This window comes from Pongo pygmaeus, chromosome 16 (assembly GCF_028885625.2).
Source record: "Pongo pygmaeus isolate AG05252 chromosome 16, NHGRI_mPonPyg2-v2.0_pri, whole genome shotgun sequence".
NCBI classification, from domain to species: domain Eukaryota; kingdom Metazoa; phylum Chordata; class Mammalia; order Primates; family Hominidae; genus Pongo; species Pongo pygmaeus.
In genome coordinates, this window is record NC_072389.2 from 48696311 (window position 1) to 48722593 (window position 26283).

The 26283-nt window shown below is 41.7% G+C and overlaps 1 protein-coding gene across 6 annotated transcripts in view; it reads right to left on the bottom strand.

The window, feature by feature from the left end:
* Window positions 1–26283, bottom strand: part of TP53BP1 (tumor protein p53 binding protein 1) — a 98019-nt gene that overhangs the window by 66843 nt on the left and 4893 nt on the right. For 2 of the 6 annotated variants that reach the window (XM_063652163.1, XM_063652164.1), the window contains exons 1-8: window positions 14533–14755; window positions 13774–13958; window positions 13490–13583; window positions 13156–13240; window positions 9725–9769; window positions 2428–2555; window positions 1390–1548; window positions 923–1052 (exon numbers count right to left, since the gene is read on the bottom strand). In XM_063652163.1, the coding sequence (XP_063508233.1) occupies window positions 923–1052; window positions 1390–1548; window positions 2428–2555; window positions 9725–9769; window positions 13156–13240; window positions 13490–13583; window positions 13774–13958; window positions 14533–14539 (833 nt within the window). In that variant the 5' untranslated portion in view covers window positions 14540–14755. Of the gene's footprint in view, window positions 1–922; window positions 1053–1389; window positions 1549–2427; window positions 2556–9724; window positions 9770–13155; window positions 13241–13489; window positions 13584–13773; window positions 13959–14532; window positions 15472–26283 lie in introns of those variants that run through there. The other 4 variants (XM_063652161.1, XM_063652162.1, XM_054452174.2 and 1 more) reach the window with 4 other exon arrangements.

Sequence of the window (26283 nt, forward strand, 5' to 3'; positions counted from 1 at the left end):
CCACTCTTTCCATTGAAGGAAATAACAAAACAATACTGAATGTTTATTTATCCCCTATCCCAAACTGGAAGCATCCCAGTTTTCTTCTGCCATATTCAAACTTCACCTACTGGCCAGAGGTAACGAAGCTTTGGTTATAAAACTCACTAGAGATGAAGCAGAGGCATATTCCCCAATTCCTACCAAGTTAAGAGCCTAAAGAAACTGAGAAAATCCCTACATCTATCGATACCATAAAATACCAGATGCAGGATACCTAAGAACCCAAAGCAATCTGGGTGCTCCTCAAGTATAGAAACAGCAGGCTTTCAAATATAATATTCATGTTACTCTTCATAACACCAGAGAGGCTAAGAAGACCTCCCACAGACAAGTAGTGTCTCTGGAGACAAAGATCACAAAGGAGGAGTGGCAACCAAAGATTACGGAGTCATGCTTATAGTTAGAGCAGCCTTAAAACATCATTGTAGGCCAGGCAGAGTGGCTCACGCCTATAATCCCAGCACTTCGGGAAGCTGAGGCAGGAGGATTACTTGAGCCCAGGAGTTCGAGAGCTTGAGCAACATAGTGAGACTCCATTTCTACAACAAAAATTTTTTTTTAATCAATAAAAAAAGGTCTTTGTAGAATGCCTAAAGATAAGATTAGTAGTCAAGTGTGGCCCAAGTACTTGGGAGGCTGGGGCAGAGAATAACATGAGCCCAGGGCAACATAGTGAGACTTTGTTTCAAACAGACAGACAGACAAAAAACGATTCTTGAGACTTCATAATCAACGTTTCTAATGGACCACAAGTATGCCCAGTACAAGGGGAAAATAATTTAAAAACCAACAATTTCTAAAAATGTTTTCATCTGGTAAAATGAAATTAGTATAACCCTACAGCAAAACCCGTAAATCCTTTTTAGAAAGTTTGACTTACCTTGAAGGTGGTGGATTTTGCTCTTTTACAACACGTACATCCTTACTGGGCTGTGCTGTCCCAGGGATGTCCTTGCTGGGCTGTTCTGCTATGGGGATATCTTCATTGGACTGTTCTTCGTGCTTAATTGCTGAGAGTTTTATAAAATGACAGGATGGAGATAATTAAGTTTTCAAAATACTAGATACAGTCCCAGATGTTTTTTAAAAAGCAAAGATTTTAACAGAAGTCCAATTTACAAATATATACAGGCATCAGTCTATAAAGGAAAGTAACCAATAACTTAAAGAAAATCTCAGCCCACAAACCAACAATTGACAAGTATTTACCAGAAAACTCTTCAACCTTACTAAATTACTTAGATTATATTAATTTGGATAGCTGCAAAACTTATCAAGGAAAAAATAACTACCTCTAATATGGGAGAAAACACAACAACTCCAAATGCCAGAAAACATGTTTCATACCAGTATTAGCATCCACATCAGATAGCCTGGTATAACCAGAATTGGTGGTTACTGATTGTAGCTGCTCTTTGTCCACTTCATATGGCACAGTATTTTCCTCAACATCCTGGCTCTGGGAGAGTTCCAGAACCCCAAAGCCCAACTGTGATGAGGCAGTATCTAGGAACAAAATGCCAAGAAATTAGGTATCATCCCCCAACATTATGCAGTGTACAAGCTGCTGTCCTCAGCAAAGGAGGGTCCCGTTAAGTCCTTCACATCAAAGCCCTGTGCACCCCCCATATTTTTCAAAAATAAAAAATAAATGTGGCCGAGCACGGTGGCTCACACCTGTAATCCCGGCATTTGGGAGGCCAAAGTGGGTGAATCACTTGAGGTCAGGGGGGTCAAGACCAGCCTGGCCAACATGGTGAAACCCCACCTCTACTAAAAATACAAAAATTAGTCAGGTGTGGTGGCACACACCTGTAATCCTGGCTACTTGGGAGGCTGAAGCACGAGAATGGCTTGAACCCAGGAGGCGGAGCTTGCAGTGAGCCAAGATTGCGCCACTGCACTCTAACCTGGGCAACAGAGCAAGACTCCATCTCAAAAAAATAAATAAAACATAAAAAAATAAATTAGTGCATTAAAGATGAAGGGGGAAAATGTGTAATAAAGTAAAAATACTTCATACTATAAAATCTTATAAGTAGACTACGTCTGCTTTCTAAAGGTACATCATAAACTACACCCACAGTCACAGCAATTCAGACTGTACTTCCACCCCACAAAGTACACATTCCAAAAATATTTGAAAAACAAATGAATACAACAGGAAGAAAACTCAATATGCAGACAGGGGGCTAACCAATTAACTACAAATTCCTGAACACCAAATCAGGTGGAACATTTTACATTACTAGCAAATTTCTTAATGACTCTCAATTTAATTATGAGAAATCTGCAACCCAATAAAAAGGAGAAATTTAGACATCTGCACAATCACATTAAAGGAAGTTAGAGCAGTCTATTATTCTGAAAAAGGCACAAGGCTACCTTCAGCACCAAGGGAATGTGTAGTATTGCCCGAAGTATCTTCTTCCTTCTCTTTCTCCTTCTGTTCCAACTCTTCTCCCTTCTCTTCCTCCACAGCAGGAGCAGATTCCACTGACATTCCCAGAACACTACACAGCAGAAGGATATAATCATGTGTTCCCAGATAGTTTGGGACACTTTAATCAAAGCACTCTGACCCCCGACACATACCAACCATCTCTTAGCCAAACCTGAAAAAGTAAAATACCTCACCTTTATAGTGCTTCTTTCTACAAAAAGCACCTAAAAGATTAACAATTCAACATCCTATACAGAATTAAGAAAAAATAAGGCACCAACATACTCAAATTTTATATTTTTGAGAAGAGGTAGAAAAATCTTGCATTCAGAAGAATTACTGACAAGTGACAAGAGAAGATATACATTGGATGAGCAGAAAAGGGGCTCAAAAAACTTTTTAAAAGTTCACAGAAGTATTTTAGTAAAAAATCTTAAAATACATATATAGAACCACAGAGTCCAAACAAAATTCAGGTAAGGAGCTTATATATGTATATAAATACATACACACACACACACACACACACACACACACACACTTTTTATTTTTTACTTTTTTTTTTTTTAAGAGACAGAGTCTGGGCCGGGCACAGTGGCTCACACCTGTAATCCCAGCACTTTGGGAGGCAGAGGCGGGCAGGTCACGAGGTCAAGAGATCGAGACCATCCTAGCTAACATGGTGAAACCCCGTCTCTACTAAAAATACAAAAATTAGCTGGGTGTGGTGGCACGCACCTGTAGTCCCATCTACTCAGGAGACTGAGGCAGGAAAATTGCTTGAACCCAGGAGGCGGAGGTTGCAGTGAGCCGAGATTGTGCCACTGCACTCCAGCCTGGTGACAGAGCGAGAATCTGTCTCAAAAAAAAAAAAAAGAGAGAGACAGAGTCTGTCTCCCAGGCTAAAGTGCAGTGGCACGATCATAGCTTACTGCAGCTTTGAACTACTGGACACAAGCAAACTCCATATATTTTTAAAATAAGTTAACATCGACCACGCACGGTGGCTCACGCCCGTAATCCCAGCACTTTGGGAGGCCAAGGAGGGCAGATCACAAGATCAGGAGATCGAGACCATCCTGGCTAACATGGTGAAACCCCGTCTCCACTAAAAAATACAAAAAAATTAGCTGGGCGTGGTGGCAGGCTCCTGTAGTCCCAGCTACTCAGGAGGCTGAGGAAGGAGAATGGCGTGAACCCGGGAGGCAGAGCTTGCAGTGAGCCGAGATCCCGCCACTGCACTCCAACCTGGGCAACAGAGTGAGACTCCACCTCAAAAAAAAAAAAAAAAAGAAACAACCTATAAGTTCAGCATTAAGGAAATGATTAAATAATTTCATAATCTGTTAATAAAATATTATATCACCATTAAAACTGTTTGAAACAAGGCCAGGCACGGTGGCTTATCCCTGTAATCACAGCACTTCGGGAGGCCAAAGTGAGTGGATCATTTAAGGTTAGGAGTTCAAAACCAGCATGGCCAACATGGTGCAACCCCGTCTCTATTAAAAATACGAAAATTAGGCTGGGCGCGGTGGCTCACGCCTGTAATCCCAGCACTTTGGGAGGCCGAAGCAGGCAGATCACAAGGTCAGGAGATCAAGACCAACCCAGCTAACAAGGTGAAACCCTGTCTCTACTAAAAATACAAAAAATTAGTCCCAGCTACTGGGGAGGCTGAGGCAGGAGAATCACTTGAACCTGGGAATCGGAGGTTGCAGTGAGCCAAGATCACGCTACTGCACTCCAGCCTGGGAGACAGGGCGAGACTCCATCTCAGAAAAAAAAAAAATTAACCAGTGTGGTGGCATGTGCCTGTAGTCCCAGCTACTTGGGAGGCTGAAGCAGGAGAATCGCTTGAACCCAGGAGGTGGAGGCTGCAGTAAGCCGAGACTGTCCCACTGCACTCCAGCCTGGGCAACAGAAAATGAGTCTGTCTCCAAAAAAAGAAAAGTGTGAAACAATCAAATACAAAATGTGAACCTGAATTGGATCTTAGATCCAATCAACCAACCAATCAATAAAACAAGATAAAAGACATCTTTGAGACAACTGGGAAAATCTGAACTGTATACTTAGATATTATGGAATTATTACTTTCTTAAGTGTGATAACGGTACTATGATTATATAGAATAATGTACTTATTCTTAGGTGATGAATGCTGAAGTATTTAAGGGGACATCATATTAAGCAGAAATCTGATGTCTGCAACATAGTTTTAAACAATTCATCCCCCCCAAAAAAGTACAACACACACACACACACACACACACACACAGAACAAATGTGTACTCTTTCATTTCTTCTGTGGGCTTAAACTTTTAAAATAAAAAACTTGGGGAATATGTTAAGTTTTAATTGTCATGGGAAAAATTTTCATGTTTTTAAGCAAAACATCAGCAAACATACACTTTTACTTTCCACATGATGTCAACCATATAAATCAAATGAACAAAAAAAGAGAGAAAAGATGCCAAAATGTTTACAGCAATTAGCCTCTGGGTGGCAGGATTACAGATGACAACTTTGCTTCCTTGCAACTTTCTACACAATTAACATTTCATAAAAAGAGCATTAAGCCTAACTTTAATAAACATAAAAGAGGTGAAAATATAAATTTGCAAAGTTGGGAACCATGACCCAAGCAAGTGAAAGAAGACTAAGTAAAGATTTTTTACAAAAACAAAATAGAACATTATCTATATAACTGGAAGGACCAGATAAATGACCTTGGGAAACAGAGGGAAAGAAAGTTCAAGAGCAAATATTGCAAATGGTAGAAAAGAAGCAATGAAGGACAACAGCACAAAACAACACACTTTGAGTTCTTCTTAAGTTTCTTTTGGTGTTTTTACCTCATGTCCCTGATCTCTAAATGCTGGTAGGCTCCGTGAGTCCTTGGACCTCTTTTCCAGCTACATTCACCCACTTAATGACCTCATCCAGACTCATGGTTTAGAATAGTACCTATCTGCTTATGAGTCTGCAATTTAAATCTCTGGCCTAGACTTTTCCCTCGGAGCTCCAGGCCTCCTTGTCCAATTACCTCCTCAACACATCCAACTGGTTGTTGAAAAGACAGCACAATGTTTCATATGTTTAAAACTGAACTTCCCCTCCTGCAGTCTTCTCTATCTTAATTGTCATTCCATTACTCTAGTTGCTCAAATCAAAAACTTGGAATCTGCCAGGTACGGTGGCATACATCTGTAGTCCCAGCTACTCGAAGCAAAACAAACCTGGAATAATTATTACTTCCTTCTTGTCTCTCACACTCCACATCTGATTTATCTTTGAATCCCCTTTTCAAATACTCAGAATCTCACCATTCTTCCATCTGCTTCAATCCTGGTCCAGCCACTATCACATTTTGCTAAATTATGTCAATAGTTTCCTGGTTGGTCTTCCTGCCTCTAGCCTTGTCCTGCTTTCAGTCTATTCTTAATCAAGCAGCCAGAGTGACTGTTAAAAATCTAAATCAGATCATGTCCTTCCCCTCCTCAAAACCCTTAAATGTCTTCCTATCTCACTAAAAATAAGAGCCAAATTCCTCACAATGCCTTACATAATCTGGCTCCCTTCTGACTTCTCTGACCTCTTCTCTCACTTCTCTTGGTCACTCCACTACAGCCACACTAACCTCCTTGCTATTTCTCAAATATTCCAGGGACACTCATGCCTCAGGGTCTTTGCACTTGCCATTCTCCATGCATGGATTGCACTTATCCCAGATAACAGCAAATACACTTACTTTTTTTTTTTTTTTTTTAAGATATGGTCTCACTCTGTCACTGCACTGCTAGAGTGCAGTGAAGCAATCATGGCTCACTGCAGTCTCAACTTCCCAGGCTCAAGTGATCCTCCCACCTCAGCCTCCCATGTAGGTGGGATCACAGGCGCACACTACCATGCCTGGCTTACTGTGTATTTTTTGTAGAGACAGGGTCTCACTATGTTGTCCAGGCTGCTCTCAAACTCCTGGGCTCAAGAGATCCTCCTGCCTTGGCTTCACTTAGATTTTTAATCAAATGTCCTATCAATGAAGCACTCCCTAGACACCCCATATAAACTTGCAACTCCTTTGTTGCTTCCTCTCCCCTTCCCTGCTATATTTATCTCTTCAGCCCTTATCAGCATCTAACGTACTGCATATTTTACTTATTTATCATATATTGCTATACCCTACACAAGAATGTAAGCTACATTAAAGTCTAGGATTTTTATTTCTTCTGATCACTTTGTATCCCCAAAATCCAAGAACACCTGGCACACAGAAAATACTCAATAGAAAGTACTTTGGCCAGGCGCAGTGGCGCATGCTTGTAATTCCAGCACTTTGGGAGGCCGAGGCAGGCGGATCACGAGGTCAGGAGATCGAGACCATCCTGGCTAACATGGTGAAACCCCATCTCCACTAAAAATACAAAAAATTAGCCGGGCGTGGTAGCGGGTGCCTGTAGTCCCAGCTACTCGGGAGGCTGAGGCAGGAGAATGACGCGAACCCAGGAGGCGGAGCTTGCAGTGAGCCGAGATCACGCCACTGCACTCCAGCCTGGGCAACAGAGCGAGACTCCATATCAAAAAAAAAAAGAAAGTACTTTGGGAGGCCGAGATGGGCAGATCACTTGAGGTCAGGAGTTCAAGACCAGCCTGGCCAACATGGTGAAACCCCGTCTCTACTAAAAATACAAAAATTAGCCAGGCATGGTGGCACTTGCCTGTAATCCCAGCTACTCAGGAGGCTGAGGGACAAGGATCGCTTGAACCCAGGAGGTGGAGGTTGCAGTGAGCCAAGATGGTGCCACTGCGCTCCAGCCTGGGCAACAAAGCAAGACTCCATCTCAAAAAATAAAAAAGAAAATACTCAAAAAAAATTTGTAGAATGATTAGACGAATCAGAAAAAGCATGAAATAATTCAGATTACAGACAAAAAACAGTACTGAAGTTAAACTTTTCTCCACTGTCTAAAGTTGATGGAAAGAGAAAACAAAGGTTTAAATATATTATTTAGAGGTGTAAACGGAGTCAGTAGAATTAAAATAATTATCATCAAAAATTGAGAGGGTGAAAACAAACAAACAAAAAAATTGGGAGGACTGCTGCGGTGCCTCATGCCTATAATCCCAGCACTTTGGGAGGCTGAGGCGGGTGGATCACCTGAGGTCAGGAGTTCAAGACCAGCCTGACGAACATGGAGAAACCCCATCTCTACTAAAAATACAAAATTAGCCGGGCATGGTGGCGCATGCCTGTAATCCCAGCTACTTGGGAGGCTGAGGCAAGAGAATCGCTTGAACCCGGGAGGCGGAGGTTGCCGTGAGCCAAGATCATGCCATTGCACTCCTGCCTGGGCAACAAGAGCAAAACTCAGTCTCAAAACAAAACAAACAAACAAAAATTGGGAGGGTGTTGCTGAGTTATCCCATCTTTCATTATCAGAACTCAATTGTATTGCTTTACATATAAAACACATTTATAGTTTTACAATAGCATTAGAGGTAGGAAGATAACCTCCCAAAGAAGTAAAACTATAAACAGTTAAAGAGAGTTGCCTTTGTGAAAACGGAGCAAGGGTGAGGAAGGACTCTCTGCTTTTCATTATAAGCCCTTTTTACTATACTTATTTATTTATTTTTGAGGCAAGGTCTCACTCTGCCACCCAGGCTAGAGTGCAGTGGTGCAATCACGGCTCACTGCAACCTCTGCTTCCCAGGCTTAAGCGATCCTCCCACCTAAGCCTCCTGAGTAGCTGGAACCACAGATGTGTGCCACCATGCCCAGCTAATTTTTTTGTATTTTTGGTAAAGATGGGGTTTCACCATAATGCCCAGGATGGTCTCAAACTCCTGAGCTCAAGTGATCTACCCGCCTTGGCCTCCCAAAGTGCTGAAATTATAGGCCTGAGCCACTGCACCTGGCCTATAAGCCCTTTTTAAAGTAAATGACTTATATTATTCTGTTAAAAATATTTAACAGCTCTCACCAAAATTAAAAATTGCTCCGTGAAAAACCCTATGAAGAGAAAGAAAGGATAGAGTGGGAGAAAATATTTGCAAAATACATATTCTACAAAAGACTAGTATCTGGAATATATAAAGAACTCTCAAAACACAATAGTAAAAAGACAATCCAATTAGAAAATGGGCAAAAGATATGAACAGACATTTCCCTGAAGAAAATGACAGGCAGCAAGTAAGCACATGAAAAGATCCTCACCATCATTAGCCATTAGGGAAATGCAAATTGAAACAACAATGAGGTATCACTACAGACTTGTAATGGCTAAAATAAAACATAGTGAAAACACCAAATGCCAGTGAGGATGAAAAAATTAGATCACTCATACATTGCTGGTGGGACTATAAAACAGTACGGCCACTCTAGAAAAGTTTGGCAGTTTCTTAAAAAAACAAACATGCAACTACCATGACCCAGCAATTGCAAATCTGGGCATTTATCCTAGAGAAATGAAGACCTATGTTCACAGAAAAACCTGTACATATGACCAGGCGCAGTGACTCACGCCTATAATCCCAGCACTTTGGGAGGCCGAGGCAGACAGATCACCTGAGGTCAGGAGTTCAAAACCAGTCTGGTCAACATGGTGAAATCCCGCCTCTACTAAAAATACAAAAATTAGCCAGGCGTGGTGGTGCACGGCTGTAGTCCCAGCTACTCGGGATGCTGAGGCTGAAGAATCACTTAAACCCTGGAGTGGAGGTTGCAGTGAGCTGAGATTGCATTCCAGCCTGGGCGACAGAGCAAGACTCCATCTCAAAAAAAAAAAGAAAAGAAAAACTTGTTCATAAATGTTTATAACAGCTTCTTCATAGTAGTCAAAAACAAGAAAAAAAAAACGCAGATGTCCTTCAACAGATGAATGGTTAAACAAACTGTGGTACATCCACAGTATGGAAGACTACTCAGCAATAAAAATGAACTATTGATACATGCAAAAACATGGATGGAGCTCCAGAAGTTATGCTGATTGAAAAAGCCAATCCCAAGGATGGACATGGTGGCTCACGCCTGTAATCCCTGCATTCTGGGAGGATGAGACAGGAGGATTGCTTGAGCCCAGGCATTGGAGACCAGCCTGGGCAATACAGCAAAACCCCACCTCTACAAAAAGTTAAAAAATTAGTTGGGTGTGGTGGCATGTGCCTGTCGTCTCAGCTACTTGCGAGGCTGAGATGGGAGGATTGCTTGAGCCCACGAGGTAGAGGCTGCACTAACCATGACCTTGCCACTGCACTCCAGCCTGAGCAACACAGTGAGGCCCTGTCTCAAAAAAAAAAAAAAAAAAAAAAAAGCCAATCACTAAAGGTTACAGACTGTATGATCCCATTTTATGTAATATTTTGAAATGACATTTTACACATGAAGAATGGATGCACTAATGGTTGCCAGGGGTTTGGGTGCAAAAGACAGAGGTAGGTGTGGCTATAAAAGGGCAACAATAAGCATCCTTGTGGTGTTAGAACTGTATCTTGACTGTTGTGGTGCAGACACAAACCTACGCAGGTGATAAAACTATGTAAAACTTAATACACACACGCACACACAACACATAAAAAGAAGTAAAACAGGAAATGTGAATAAATGTGGTGGATTTGGCCAGGCAAAGTGGCTCACACCTGTAATCCCAGCACTTTGGGAGACTGAGGCAAGTGGATCACTTGAGGTCAAGAGTTTAAGACCAGCCTGGCCAACATGGGGAAACCCCATCTCTACTAAAAATACAAACATTAGCCAGCAGTGGTGGTGGGCACCTGTAATCCCAGCTACTTAGGAGGCTGAGGCAAGAGAATCACTTGAACCCGGGAGGCAGAGGTTGCAGTGAGCTAAGATCACACCACTGCACTCCAGCCTGGGGAACAAGAGTGGGACTCCATCTCAAAAAAAAAAAAAAAAGTGTTTTGAAGAGATTTCATTATTTTAGAATCAACTCCAAATTCTTTCCAGCTTCATGGCCTATGCACACACAGTTCATTCTGTCTGGACAGCTCCTCCTTGCATACTGCACATAGAAATGTGCAGCCCTTCAACTATGCCCTCCCAAGCCCTTCAACTATGCCTAACAAATTCATATTTATTGTTTAGATTGTATTCCACAAAGAGGTGTTCCCTTATCCTTCAGATTACGTTATATGTATTTTTTCTCCTCTTTGCAATGATCACAGTTGTAATGGAATAGCTATTGATGTAATGACTCATTTAACATCTGTCTCTCCTATTAAATTATAAGCTCCACAATGGCAAAAGCCCCTTTAAAGCACATGCCACAGTGCCTGCACATTTATTTAACATGAAAAGAAGTAGCATGAAACTTCTCAAATAGCATTGCTTCATTCACAATGAGGGACATGCATACTTCCCGTCCCCACTGGCTCAAACCAGGATGCTGGGCCACAAAAACATAGATAAGCCTGGCACATGTTCTTAAAGAGGTACCATAAACTTAAATGCCCACAGAAATCAAAGCAAGATAACATAGATGAGTGAAGCAGCTGGGTGTCAGAACAAAAGCACAAGCACTATGATAAATGACAAAAGAACACCTGGCCTCAGTGTCCAAGTACAATAGTGAACTGTAGTGACTATGGCAAATCATAGCACTAATGCTCCATCTAAGAAGAGGGTGACTGCCACTCATAACTCCAGCCAACTGTTGCCAATAGAAACAAGAAATGCCAGAAGCTGGAAGTCTAAGTTTTATGAGAAATTTCCCCATTCTAAAATTCTGTCAATTAATTCAAATATATTAACATTTTACCACCTATGTAGGCCAAATAAAACACTTCTGCAGGCCACAATGAGCCCATCGGTTTGCAGCTTGTTCTAAAGCATTTATTTTACTTGATGACTTCTGAGAAAAAAAAAAATTACATACAAACACAGAGTGTGAAATAAAACACACCTCCAAAAAAGCTTTTCTTTTTGAGACAGGGTCTCACTCTATCAACCAGGCTGGAGTGCAGCAGCACAATCATGGCTCACTGCAGCCTCAATCTTCCAGGCTCAAGTGATCCTTCTATCTCAGCCTCCTGAATAGCTGGGGCTACAGGCACAGACCACCATGCCCTGCTATTTTTTTTTTTATTATTTTATTTTATTTTGAGATGGAGTCTTACTCTGTCACCCAGGCTGGAGTGCAGTGGCACGATCTCGGCTCACTGCAACCTCTGCTTCCCAGGTTCAAGTGATTCTCCTGCCTCAGCCTCCTGAGTGGCTGGTATTATAGGTACCCGCCACCACACCTGGCTAATTTTTGTATTTTTAAGAGACCAGGTTTCACCATGTTGTCCAGACTGGTATCAAACTCCTGACCTTAGGTGATCCACCCACCTCAGCCTCCCGAAGTGCTGGGATTACAGGTGTGAGCTACTGCACCCAGTCCTTTTTTTTTTTTTGTAGAGACAGGGTCTCACTAGGTTGCCCAGGCTGATCTCTAACTCCTGGGCTCAAGTGATCCTCTTGCCTGAGCCTCCTAAAGTGCTGGGATTACAGGCATGAGCCACTGCGCCCAGCCAAAAACCATTTAAGAAAAAACAATAGTCTTTAACCATCTCAAGCTAACATTCTCCTCTCTAACCACCTCCGATTTCTACCACCCCAAAACTCCTGAAGTTCTCTACATTCTCCTTGGACCTTAGAAATATTGGGGCAGAAGACTGAGAAGCACTGACGAGTTAGAATGAAAGAGGAGGCATTAGAGTCATTAGGACCAGGTTCAAAGCCAGCTCTGCCACTTACTAGCAATGTACTCTAAAGCAAGTTATCTAATTTCTTTGTCCATCAATTTTCCCCTCTATACAATGGAAGTAATGTAATGTCTTCATTGTACAGCTGCTTTAAGAATAGGATTAAATAACATTATACTATATGCCAAACGTCCAATACAGGACCTAACACAGAGCATGAACTCAAAAAATCGATATTATAAAGATATGCATAAGACATGGTAAAAATTGAATCTTGTTTAGGGTATGAATTAAACATTCTAGATCTAAAACTGGTGGGATACTTCGGTTGATAGATGGAAAACATGCCTAATAGTTCTGATAATACTCCTAAAATTTTTTTTTTTTTTCCTGAGACGGAGTCTCGCTCTGTCACTCAGGCTAGAGTACAGTGGTACAATCTCAGCTCACTGCAACCTCCACCTCCCAGGTTCAAGCAATTCTCCTGCCTCAGCCTCCTGAATAGCTGGGATTACAGGCATGCGCCACCAGGTCCAGCTAATTTTTGTGTTTTTAGTAGAGATGGGGTTTCACCATGTTGGCCAGGCTGGTCTCAAACTCCTGACCTCAAGTGATCCATCCGCCTCGGCCTCTCAAAGTGCTGGGATTACAGGCATGAGCCACCATGCCTGGCCCCTAAATACTTTTTAATAATTTTTTTTCTACTAGGAGGAATGCTTATTTTGTTTCACATGCACAAGACAGATCATGATTTGAATAATGTAGGTATAAAAATTATTACCTTCACAGAACAGTTTCTAGCTATCAGTACTATTACAATACTATCTAATACAACCCTCAAGTCCCATTTCCTAATCCACAAGAAAGAGATTACTCCTTTTATCCTTGGGATGAGGCAACAGGTACAGATAAAAGAACAAATCCGATAATACATTTAAATAAACCCTTTCAAACAATGTATACCTGCTTGTCCTGTTTGGCTGGGGTAACTGCTCAATGACCTGACTGATGGAACCACATGTGTCCAAGTTAGAAGAATCCATAGGGTCTGAAAAAAATAACTGGATATTAGCACAAAAGACATTTACCACCAAACTTTAATACAAAATCAGGAATACAGACAATACCAATCTAATCAGTGACACTAGCACATCAACTTTTTGAGTGACTACTATGCAGATACCACAGTAGGCTTCCTTACATACATTCGACACAACCACATAAAGTTTAAATCCACCCAGCTCCAACAAGAGCACCCAAAAAATGCAAAGGGGATCGATAGCTTTAAACACCTCACCTGCAACCTTGTTTTCTTTCAAATGTTCATTGAACCCACTATTACTGTCTCCTCGTTCTTCTCCAGCTGTTTGTTCAGGGTTGGACACAACATCCTAGAAAATACACATACAAAATATCCCCATTATATATGAAATAGTTCAAAATGAAACCTACTATTTGTAAACAATTTTTCCAATCAACTTTATTGAGAAGACAATCATCTTCTAAATACTTACGTTTGCTGGTTGTTTTCGGTTTAAAAAAAAAATCTACTCAATCTTTTTCAAACAAGGTATCACTCACCAACACAGGATTTTCTTTGTGCGTCTGGAGATTAGGAAGGTGTCGAGATAGCATACTGAAGTGAGAACCAGAATCATCTTCTAGAACCTGGCTTTCAGGCTGAGAATCTTCAATTATCAGGCAAGGAGTATCTTGCTGAGAGAAATCTGAATCCAACTGACTTCCAGTAGGGTCCATCTGCTCCCCTGGAATGGAATAACAAAAGATCAGTTCCGTGTAACCTACTAGCCTTGCTCACGCAGTCTAAACCTAAATAATGGGGCGGAAGTACAAAAGCTGGGAAACGGGACCAGTTCAGGACTCCTCCAATTAGAATATTATATTTATAACTGCTGCAAGCACTTTCCTATCATGCCTACCAAGTCCCCATTCCTCGTTATTTACAATAAGCCTGCCTATCCCTCCCTCTCTATTTTTCATCACCTTCTCGTAGACACCCTTTCCCCTCCTTCCTAACCTCTTCTCTCCCCGCCCCTTTTTCCATCCCCCCCCCCCCACGTCCTTCTGGCGCCTCTACCGCCCCCCAAAAGAATGTTTTCTAAAATCTGTTCGCCAAAGGCCCCACAGCCTTTCAGCTTTCCTCACGACCACCAAGCCTTCTTAGCTACCGTTTCCCCACCCCCTCCTTAGGGCCCTCCAACCCCTTCCCCGTCACCGCCGCCATGCTTGCCACCCCGCCCCCTCCGGTCAGCCATCCCTTCAGACCCGAAATCCAGGCCTTCAGAGCCCACTGCGCTCCCATTTCTCTCCAAACAGTACCAGGCATCCCGGCGGGAGGTCCCTCGCGCTCGAGCTAGAGGTCTCTGCACGCTCCCCAAGTCCCTCCAGATCGATCCCTAGGTCGCCGCTGTCGCCACCGCCGCCACCGGCCGCGAACTCCCCCTTTCCCGTCGCGTCACACAATATCGGATCGTCCATTCGCTGCCGCTGCCCGCCACTCAAGAAATCCCGTGGATGATAGGTAGCTGCGGCACAGTGCCCCGCCCCACGTAAGAAAAAGGAACACGGCGGCGCGTTTCCATGGCAGCATGGACGTTGCAGGCCCTCCCCTTTAGTAGAGCCGGAGAATGACGGTATCCTTGAACCGAAGGGACCTTGAGAGGGCGTGAAATACCTTCCCCTGCTTCCAGTACGATTGCATTTACCACTACTCAGACATTTCAGAACCTCTACCTGCTTTTTCTCGTTCATGTCCCTTAATCCCCGTCCCTCACCCTCTTTCCTGGAAAAGGAGTTTCCCAGCTTTCTCATAACAGGGCAAAGAATAAGTGGCTTGAGGATGGCTAGTACTTCAGAGCTGGTGAACCCAAGAGAAGAGACTCTTTCTTCTTTGACACAGGGTTAACCTGTGTCAATCAGGATCCCTTTTGTGGGCCTCTACCCTGAATCCAATGGCCTGACATTACATCTCTGCCAGGGCGTTTTTAGTATTTGTTTGTTTGTTTTTACATTGTATAAGGACTCCAGTAAGCCATATTTCTTCCCATTGCCCTTTTCAGCCTAGGACGTATTTCAAGCTTCACACTTGTTTATCGTTGCCTTATCTTTTATGGGATTGCCTACAGAGACCACAGCCCCAGACATATTTTGCGCCTCCCATCGAGAATTGAGCAGTCATTCTCAAACTCCATGGTAAAGAGAACAGCTGCCACCCCTTCTAACTAGATGACCTCAAAGATACTTCCAAACCCAGAGATTCTATTATCCTAATTATGGTGCCAGGGTCTTAAAGAGGGTGTGGCAGCTGTGACGAGTCTTAATGAACTAAGCCCCACGAGGCATATGTGTTTGTTCTGTTGTTGTTGTTGTTGAGGGGTGGGGGTATATTATTTAAGTGGCAGTTGGATCCAGGGTAGAATTCTAGCCAGAGCAGCTGTCAATAGGGAAAGCAGCTAGCACAGTGCCAAACATATACATAGTAGGCATTCAATAGAAGGCAGTTTTCGCTTTCTACCCCAGGCTCAGATTTATTTCGGCACAGCCCAACCATGATTCTCCATTTCTGTAAATGCCCAATTCAGCACTTGATATAGGCAAAGCTGAAGTGGAGCTTCCTACCAATCTTCTCACTGCTGCTATAAATTACAGTGATCATATTTTCCAAACCAAAATCAAGGCATGTTGTCTGAATACATGTTACTTATGGGAACAAAAGGACTGACTCCTTGAAACTGTCCTGAAAAATCTAGAATCTATTACTGCTATAACTGGAATATAATTATGGTCCCCAGAATGTTTTATTAGTGGAGCTAAAATGAAATGGACCACACAGAGACGCATCTCACTTCTTAATCTTAAAATCATTTATAATTGACTCTTTTCATACTCCACTCCTAAAGCTGTAGAACACCAGTGACTAAACAAATCTAATACTTAAAGACCAGGTTAGATCAATACTAACTACACTAGGTGGACAAAGTGAGTCCATCTGCTCTATTTGAGAGGGCACAACCAACCAGGTCCTGTTATGAGTAAATCATGACCTCGAGTCCCATAAAAATCCCCCAAAAGTTACCATTTTTTTGCTTTTCTTCTCCAGCCTGCTTCTGCTTCCTCCCCAAGTGAGGCACAAATAAACAGATCTGTTTGATTACTTGACAAGTGTGTTTGTCAAAACATAAAATGGCTGGGCACAGTGGCTTACACCTGTAATCCCAGCACTTTGGGAGGCAGAGGCAGGTGGATTACTTGAGCCCAGGAATTTGGGACCAGCCTGGGCAACATGGCAAAACCCCATCTCTAAATAATATACGAAAAAAAAATTAGCTGGGTGTGATGGCATGTGCCTGTAGTCCCAGCTACTCAGGAGGCTGAGGTGAGAGCATCTCCCGAACCAGGAGGCAGAGGTTGCAATGAGCCAAGATTGCAACACTGCGCTCCAGCCTGGGCAAGAGAGTGAGACCCTGTCTGAAACAAACAACAACAATAAAAACCTAAAAACCGCCAGGCGCAGTGGCTCACACCTGTAATCCCAGCACTTTGGGAGGACGAGGCGGGCGGATCATGAGGTCAGGAGATGGAGACCACCCTGGCTAACATGGTGAAACCCCGTCTCTACTAAAATACAAAAAATCAGCTGGGCATGGTGGTGGGCGCCTGTAGTCCCAGCTACTCAGGAGGCTGAGGCAGGAGAATTGCTTGAACCCTGGAGGCGTAGGTTACAGTGAGCTGAGATCGTGCCACTGCACTCCAGCCTGGGCAACAGAGTGAGACTCCGTCTCAAAAAAAAAAAAAAAAAAAAAAAAGCCAGGTGCAGTAGCTCACACCTGTAATCCCAGCACTTTGGGAGGCCGAGTCGGGCGGATCACGAGGTCAGGAGATCGAGACCATCCTGGCTAACACGGTGAAACCCCGTCTCTTCTAAAAATACAAAAAATTAGCTGGGCGCGGTGGCAGGCGCCTGTAGTCCCAGCTACTTGGGAGGCTGAGGCAGGAGAATGGCGTGAACCCGGGAGGCGGAGCTTGCAGTCAGCGGAGATCGCACCACTGCACACCAGCCTGGGTGACAGAGTGAGACCCCGTCTCAAAAAAAAAAAAGCCTAAAAACCTCAACCTGACTAAAAATAGATAAATAAATGAGTGAGCCATTTGCATTACTAAACAAGAGTCTTTAAAAAAAACTGTTAAGAAAAACTATTAATTCCTTGTTAGGCAGTGTGGCAATTAAATTAATCATTAAATTATCCAGAAAAACAGAAACTACAAGCAGAATGGTTGCAGCTAGATGAGCCAAAGGCCTTTATTGACTCCTAGACTGCAAAGGACCAACAGCACATCTTCCTGTCTACAGGTAACATCTTTTCCTAAACCACCTTAGACAGAGAAATCTAACTTACCTCTAAAGCCCTCCCAGAGAAGACTCATCAGATCTTAGGTTAACTTGCTTTAAAGTTTAACAAACCTCATTGTCAGAAATTTTTCTTCTAATACTAATCTTCTAATCTTCTAACCTAAATCCTTTATTATAGAATTTAAAGCCATTTCCTCTCATATTGTCTTTAACTGCTATCTTTAAAACCTAGATAGATGTCATTAAGTTGGGATCATCTCATTTAGTCCTATAATTATATAATAAATTTCAAACCATCAAACAACAAATCTAAATGCTGTATGACTTAGTTTGTGAGTATTTTTCTGAAGCCTCCTCAAAGACTTCTCTAAGCAAAAGAACCCTAGCCAGCTTATTCTTCCCTCACAGGTATTCCACCAACCTTTAAAGTTGCTTCACGATCTTATGGAAACTCATAGTTTTGGAGCTCAGTGGCAGAGTACTCTACTGAGGAGAATTGACAAGTGCCAAATTTAATGATAGGAAAACAATCATATATTCCTTTTTTTTTTTTTTTTTGAGATGGAGTTTCACTCTTTTTGCCCAGGCTGGAGTGCAATGGTGCAATCTCCGCTTACCTGGGAGGCAGAGGTTGCAGTGAGCTGAGATCGCGCCACTGCACTCCAGCCTGGGCTACAGAGTGAGACTCTGTCTCAAAAAACAACAACAAATTACCTCATTATCTTTGACGTCTGTAGTGTCTGATGCTGTTGCCATTCCCTCCTCAAAATTCTCATCCTGTGACTCGATAAATCCTGGCTCTCCTCCACCACCTCAGCTTTCTTTCCAATTCCTAACTTCCTGGAAGCCAGTACTATAGAATAAAAATCGAGAGTGATATGAACATGCTCAACACAGATGAACCTTGAAAACATTATGCTAACTGAAATAAGCCAGACACAAAAGAACAAATATTGTGTGATTCCACTTATATGAGGTACCTAGAGTAGGCAAATTCAGAAAGACAGAAAGTAGAATGGTGGTTGCTAGGAGCTAGGAGGAGGGAGGAAAGGGAATTTATTGTTTAATGATTTACAGAGCTTCAGTTTGGGAAGATGAAAACGTTCTGGAGATGGATGGTGGTGATGGTTGCACAACAATGTAAATGTACTTAATGTCACTGAACCATACACTTAAAAATGGTTATAATGGTACATCTATGTTATGTGTATTTTACTATAGTAACAAAAGTTTTCAATGAGACTAAACTTTAATATTTAAAGATGTGTACTTAGATCATAAAAAATTTTAATAATAGGGTTGCAATAAAAGAATGTATGCTTAATTTTATAGGGTACAGTGGGGTTGTAATTCACTAAGAGGCATGTGAGGTGCTTGGAAATGTTCTATTTTTTATTATCAGAGGCATTACACAGGTATACTATTTATAATTCATAAATTTGTACATTTATATTTTATTCACTTTATGTGTGCTATGTTTCACAATAAAGATGATTCAAAATAAATATCATTAATGCTAAAACTCATAATATGGTGAAAGAGGGTATATATATGATCTCAAAGTATCTCTCTAAAAATTACTGAATTATTACAAAGAGAAAAGTGGTAAATTTGCAGTGAAGAAACCTGGTATTCACCAACTCAACCAAGTGATCTCAGTTAATATACCAGTAAGGGAACAAAAAGCCATCTGTGTCACTTGATATAATACACTGAGGATATATCACACTTTAATTGTATTCTTGCCAAAAATGTATAACCTGAATCTGATCATGAGAAAAAATCAGATAAACCCACATTAAGGGGTGCTTTACAGATAAACAGCCCATATTCTCCAAAGAGAAAGAGAGGGAGAAAGAAGTGCTGCCAAGGTCAAGAATGACAATGAAAGTCTCAAGAAATGTTCTAGATTTGAGAAGACTACAAAGACAAAACCATTAAATGTAACAGATGATCCAGAACTGAATCCTGCACAAGAACTTGGTTTCCCTTCTTCTATAAATAATTCTAATGGGAGCACTGTTGATATCTGAATAAGGTCTGTAGATTAGTAACGAATCAATATTATTTTCCTGATGTTGATAATTATACTCTGGTTATTAAATAAAAAATAAAGAAAGAGAATGGTACCAAATTATCCAAGATTGGAGCTGGGCAGTTTGGTACTAAGCAAAACTAAAGAAAAGTTAACCTGCACCTGACATAGGAACAGCATGAGGACAAGAGAAGGAATATACTCAGAGACTATGGAAACTGCCAGAAATCAGACCCAGGATGGTAGAAGGTGAGAAAAGTTCATTTTGCAAATTAAAAACAACAACAAAAAAAAAAAAAAAAAACAGTTACTCCTAAACTCTTATGTTTCAATGGGAAGAAGGGAGTTTTTATGTCCTGGGGCTGAGAAATCTAAAAAGAATATAAGAGAAGACTTCAGTGGACAAGGACACCACTGTGTCCTAGTGGCTAAGCTGTGAAATAGTTACTCATATTCTGAGGTAGTGTGTGTACATAAAGTAACGTCTACGTACAAAGAAGGGAACAACAGACTCTGGGGCCTACTTAAGGGTGGAGAGGGGGAGGAGGGTGAGAATCAAAAACTATCAGTTACTATGCTTGTTACCTGGGTACCAAAATAATCTGTACACCAAACCCCGTGATAATGCAACTTACCTATTTAACAAACCTGCACATGTACCCCTGAACCTAAAATAAAATTTAAAAAATAATAATAAATAATAAAGTAAAAGTAACATAGCATGAACACAGTACCTACTCTTGGATCCTACTTCCTGTGTCATTATTACCCTTTCCCACTCTACTCTGAGCATATCCCTTCTGTAGTGTCTTGAGTAGAGCTAGGTCTCAAAGGCTGATCTGGGCTGTACAGAGCTAGTGTGCTAACTAACTAGTGGCAAGAATAACAGTAATGCATCTTGGCTCTACTCACATATAAGCACATCACACAGAGTCTCAAGAACCCAAAGCCAGAGCAAGTCAGAAAACCCATAAAACTGACCAAAAATTTCTTCACAAACTCAGATTCATTTATTAATTTCAATGCACTTAAATGCAAGGTACCATTTTGGCTCTGTGGTGGTGGTGGAGAGAGAGCAGTGTATAAGGATAAGTAATACCTAGTTTCTAGCTTCAAAGAATTTACAATCTAGGAAGGAGATAAGACATAGAAATAATGATAGTACAAGATACAATAAAAGTTCTGTAGGAATTGTGAGACAGAAATCAAAAGAATTTTAGTCACGTGGTTATAATGAATACTTCGTGAGCACTTACTATGTTCTAAGTTCTATTTACTCTCACTCCTTGATTTTATCCAGTCACATTGCTATAAATACAATCTATATGCCAATGACTCCTAACTATATCTTTGACCCACACCTCTCTCTCAAATTACCAATTTATATACCCAACTGCCTATTCAATATCTTCATTTTGATGTCCAAGTGACATCTCAGATTCAACATGCTTAAAATTGAACTCATCTCTTCTACCAAGTCTACTCCACCTGCAGCCTTTCCCATCTCAGTTGATGGCAACTTCACCCTTTTGGTTGCTTATAACAAAAAGCTTGAAGATATTATCTTTTTATTAACAGAAAAAATTTTAAAAGCTATGTACTTATATAATCCACCTTCAACAATGATCAACAAATGCTCAATCTTCTTTTGTTGAAATTTTTTTCAAACAAATGCTCAATCTTATTTCATCTATATCTACCCACTTCCCCCAAACTGATTTCTAAACAAATCCCAGACATCATATACTTTTATCCAAAATACTTCTGTGTCTAAAATATAGAGAATATTTTAGGCCAGACTTGGTGGCTCACACTTATAATCCCTGCACTTTGGGAGGCTGAGGTGGGTGGACCACCTGAGGTCAGGAGTTTAAGACCAGCCTGGCCAACATGGTGAAACCCTGTCTCTATTAAAAATACAAAAATTAGCTGGGCATGGTGGCGAGCACCTGTAGTCCCAGCTACTTGGAAGGCTGAGGCAGGAGAATCACTTGAACCTGGGAGGCGCAGGTTGCAGTGAGCAGTGATCATGCCACTGCACACCAGCCTGGGTGACAGTGACAGTCTGTCTAAAAAACATATAAAGTTAAATTACTGTATTTTAAAATCACTTAAAACAATACTACCAATTCAATAGTTAGGCTTGTTTCTTTCATTTTGTTTTTTATTTTTAGTGACTGATTTTTTTATTGAGGTAAAATTTAAATACAGTGAACTCTATAGCTCTTAATTGTGTAAATTTTTTTTTAAGAGACAGGGTCTTGCTCTGTGGCCCAGGCTAGAGTGCAATGGCTTGATCATAGCTCACCACAGCCTTGAACTCCTGGGCTCAGCTCCTGGGCTCAAGCGATCCTCCCAGCTCAGTCTCCTCAGGGCTGGGACTACAGGTATGCACTACCACACACACCTGGCTAATTTTTCTTTCTTTTGTAGAGATGGGGTTTCACTATGTTGCTCAGGCGGGTCTCGAACTCCTGGGCTCAAGCAACCCTCCCACCTCGACCTCCCAAAATGCTGGGAACACAGGCATGGGCCACTGTGCTTGGCCAGTAATTTGATGAGCTTTGACAAATGTATACAGCCATGAAACCTACATATCAATCAATATATAGAACATTGTCATCACTCCAGAGAGTCATTCATGGTCCCTTGCAGTCAATCCCCATTCCACAAGGCAGTCATATTGTAACTTCTATGACCACAGATTAATTTTACCTGTAATACTATTTTATACAAATGGAATCACACAGTACGTGGTCTTTTGTGTCCAGCTTCTTTTGCTCAACATTTTGCATGTTGCTGCATGCATCAGTACTTCATTCTTTTTCATTGCTCAGCAACATTCAGTTGTATGCACCACAACTTGTTTTATTAATTCTCCTATTACTGCATATTTAGGTTCAGACTATTATAAATAAAGTTGCTATGAACATTTATAAACAATTCATTTTGTGAACATTTGCTTTTATTTATCTTGGGTAGATAACCAGAAGTGGAACTGCTGGGTCATAGGATGTGTGCTCCTTTCACTTTATAAGAAACTGCCAAAAACAGTTTTTGAAAATGACTGTAGGCCACTGCAGTGGCTCATGCCTGTAATCCCAACATTTTGGGAGGCTGAGGTGAGAGGCTCGCTTGAGCCAGAAGTTCAAGACCAGCCTGGGCAATACAGGGAGGCCTTATCTCTACAAAAAAATGTTTTAAAAATTAGTCAAACATGGTGGCACCAGCCTGTAGTACCAGCTACTAGGGAGGCTGAGGTGGGAAGATCAATTGAGCCCAGGAGTTCAAGGTTGCAGTGAGCTATGATCGCACCACTTGCACTCCAGCCTGGGCAACAGAGACTACGTCTCTAAAAAAAATTAAAAATAAATAAATAAAATGATTGTATAATTTTATACTTCCACTAACAACATATTAGTTTCAGGTGCTCCACATTCTCACTAACATTCGGTTTGTCAGTGTGAAGTGATACCTCATGTTTGTTTTTTTTTCTTATTTTTTTTGAGACGGAGTCTCACTCTGTCACCCAGGCTGGAGTGCAGTGGCACGATCTTGGCTCACTGCAAACTCCGCCTCCCGGGTTCACACCATTCTCCTGCCTCAGCCTCCGGAGCAGCTGGGACTACAGGCGCCCGCCACCACGGCCTATTTTTTTTTTGTATTTTTTAGTAGAGACGGAGTTTCACCATGTTAGCCATGTCCTCGTGATCTCCTGTCCTCGTGATCTGCCCACCTTGGCCTCCTAAAGTGTTGGGATTACACGCGTGAGCCACCGTGCCCTGCCATTTGTTTTTTATCTTGAGGCAGAGTCTCACTTTGTTACCCCAGCTGGAGTGTGATGGCATGATCTCAGCTCACTGCAACCTCTGTCTCCCGGGTTCAAGCGATTCTTGTACCTCAACCTCCCAAGTAGCTGGGATTACAGGCGCACACCACCACCCCCAGCTAATTTTTGTATTTTTAGTAGAGACGGGGTTTTGCCATGTTGGCCAGGCTGGTCTTCAACTCCTGGCCTCAGGTGATCCACCTGCCTTGGCCTCCAAAAGTGCTGGGATTACATGTGTGAGCCACCTTGCCCGGCCTATCTTGTGTTTTTTAGTGAACTTTATATATCATTTATGTACAATTAAAATTGGGCCCATTTTAAGTGTAGAGTTTGATGAGTTCAATAAATGCGTGTGTGTGTGTGTGTGTGTGTGCGTGTGTGTGTGCGCACATGCGCGGGTGTGTGTAGCTACGACCCCAATCAAATATAGAACATATCAATCACCCAAAAAGTTCCCTGTGCCCTTTGCAATCAATTCCCAGCCCTGGGCAATCATTTATTTGCTTTCTGTCACTGTAGATTAGTTTTGCCCATTCTAGAATTTCAGATAAACTTATTCATGCAGTATGTACTGTGGCAACCATGAAAATGTACCACTGGGCCGGGCACAGTGGCTCACACCTATAATCCCAACACTTCAAGAGCCCGAGGCAGGTGGATTACCTGAGGTCAGGATTTCAAGACCAGCCCGGCCAACGTGGCAAAACTCTTGTTTCTACTAAAAATACAAAAAATTAGCCGGGCATGGTGGCTGGCGCCTGCAATTCCAGCTACTCAGGAGGCTGAGGCGGGAGAATTGCTTGAACCCGGGAGGTGGAGGTTGCAGTAAGCAGAGATCACACCACTATACTCCAGCCTGGGCAACAGAGCAAGACTCCATCTCAAAAAAAAAGATTCTTCCTTTCCAATCCTCCTTCCTTCCCTCTCTCCTTCCACAGATGTCAGGCTTACATCTTAGTCTGAAGTCTCACCCTGCCTTCTCCTGATTCTTCTTTGCAGTGTTTTAAAATATAGTCAGCCTTCCTTACATGTGGATTCTGCATCTGTGGATTCAACCAACCATGAATTGAAAATATTCAGAAAAAAAGGGTGGTTGCATCCGTACTGAACATTCACAGACTTTTTTTCTTGTAATTATTTGCCAAACAATACACCTATTTACATAGCATTTACGTTGTATTAGTTATTATAGGTAATCAAGAGACAATTTAATGCATACGGGAGGGCCAGGAATGGTGGCTAAAGCCTGTAATCCCATAGCTTTGGGAGACCAAGATGGGAGGATTGCTTAAGGCTAGGAGTTCGAGACCAGCCTGTGCAAAACAGCAAGACCCCCCTCATCTCTACAAATCAATCAATAAATTAAAACAAAAATTTTTTGAGACAGAGTCTTGCTCTGTTGCCCAAGCTGGAGTGCACTGGCACGATCACAGCTCACTGCAACCTCAAGTGATCCTCCTGCTTTAGCCTCCCAAAGTGCTGGGATTATAAGTGTGACCCACCGTGCCTGGCCATAAATATATTGAATGAATGAATGAATTCCAGGCATTGTGCTAAGCATATTTAAAAAGTTGTTCCACTTAATTCTCAAAATAATCCCTATAAGGTGGGGTGCTATTATTTTAATTTTACAGACGAGGAAACTGAAGCACAGAGAAGATAAGCAAGTTGCCAAAGTTCACATAGTTGGTAAGTAAGAAAGTCAGTTTTGCAGAAGTAGTTGGGTTTGAGTTTGGTCATATCCCTTAAATCTTTTGTGGAATGAGATGAATCTTTACTCCACAAATAAGGTAAAGGTAAATAAATAAATCCTTAGATAAGAATAAAGGAAAACAGAGTATTCAAGGAAAAATGAACAGCCTAAACAAAAAATACAAGAATGAGAAAAAGGCAAGTGGTTCAGACTGACTGAATAAAAAGGTTAATACAGGATATTTGCAGCCAGGCACGGTGTCTCACTTCTGTAATCCCAGTACTTTGGGAGGCCGAGGCGGAGAGATCACCTGAGGTCAGGAGTTCAAGACCAGCCTGGCCAAATGGTGAAACCCTGTCTCTACCAAAAATATAAAAAATTAGCCAGGTATGTTGGTGCACACCTGCAATCCCAGCTACTCGGGAAGGTGAGGCAAGAGAATTGCTTGAACCTGGCAGGTGGAGGTTGCAGTGAGCCGAGATCATGCCACTGCACTCCAGTCTGGATGACAGAGCGAGACTCCGTTTCAAAAAATAAATAAAATTTTAAAAATAAAAATAAAATTAAAACAGGATATTTGCAGGAGGTAATGTTGGAAAGGGAAGTTAGGGCATATTACGAAGGATCTTCAAGAAGGAACTGATGAGAAGAAAGAGATAAAGTATTTGTGATTTTGTGATATTGTAAAGGGAATAATATTTCTTCAACCCAAGCATTCCTTGAAAGAAAATAACTCCATTCTATGAATACTTGGGGAAAAAAAAGATGCAAAATATAATTCACACACAGGTATAGCCTGAAAACTAAGTTATATAGTTAGGTTTGAATCCTCTTTACCACCATCATCTCTACCACCACAAAGAAAATCCTTAGAGATCCCTGCAGTAAGAGGTAGCTTTGCTCAGATTAAAAGAAAAGATGGTATCAGAGGTCACAGCCAAACACTACCTTCCATCTCACAGGCTAATGAAATGGATAAGGGAAGATGGTATTGATAAATTATTTTTTTCGCTTTTGGGAATCACTTTCTTAAATAAAAGAATGTGGGAAGTGAGGGAAGAAAAAGGGGAAATTTCTTCATTGTCCTTTGCAATGCTCCGCAGGGGGAAGGTAAACCCAGTCCCATTGCTCTGCCCATTTACTTACTGTGAACAAATAATAAT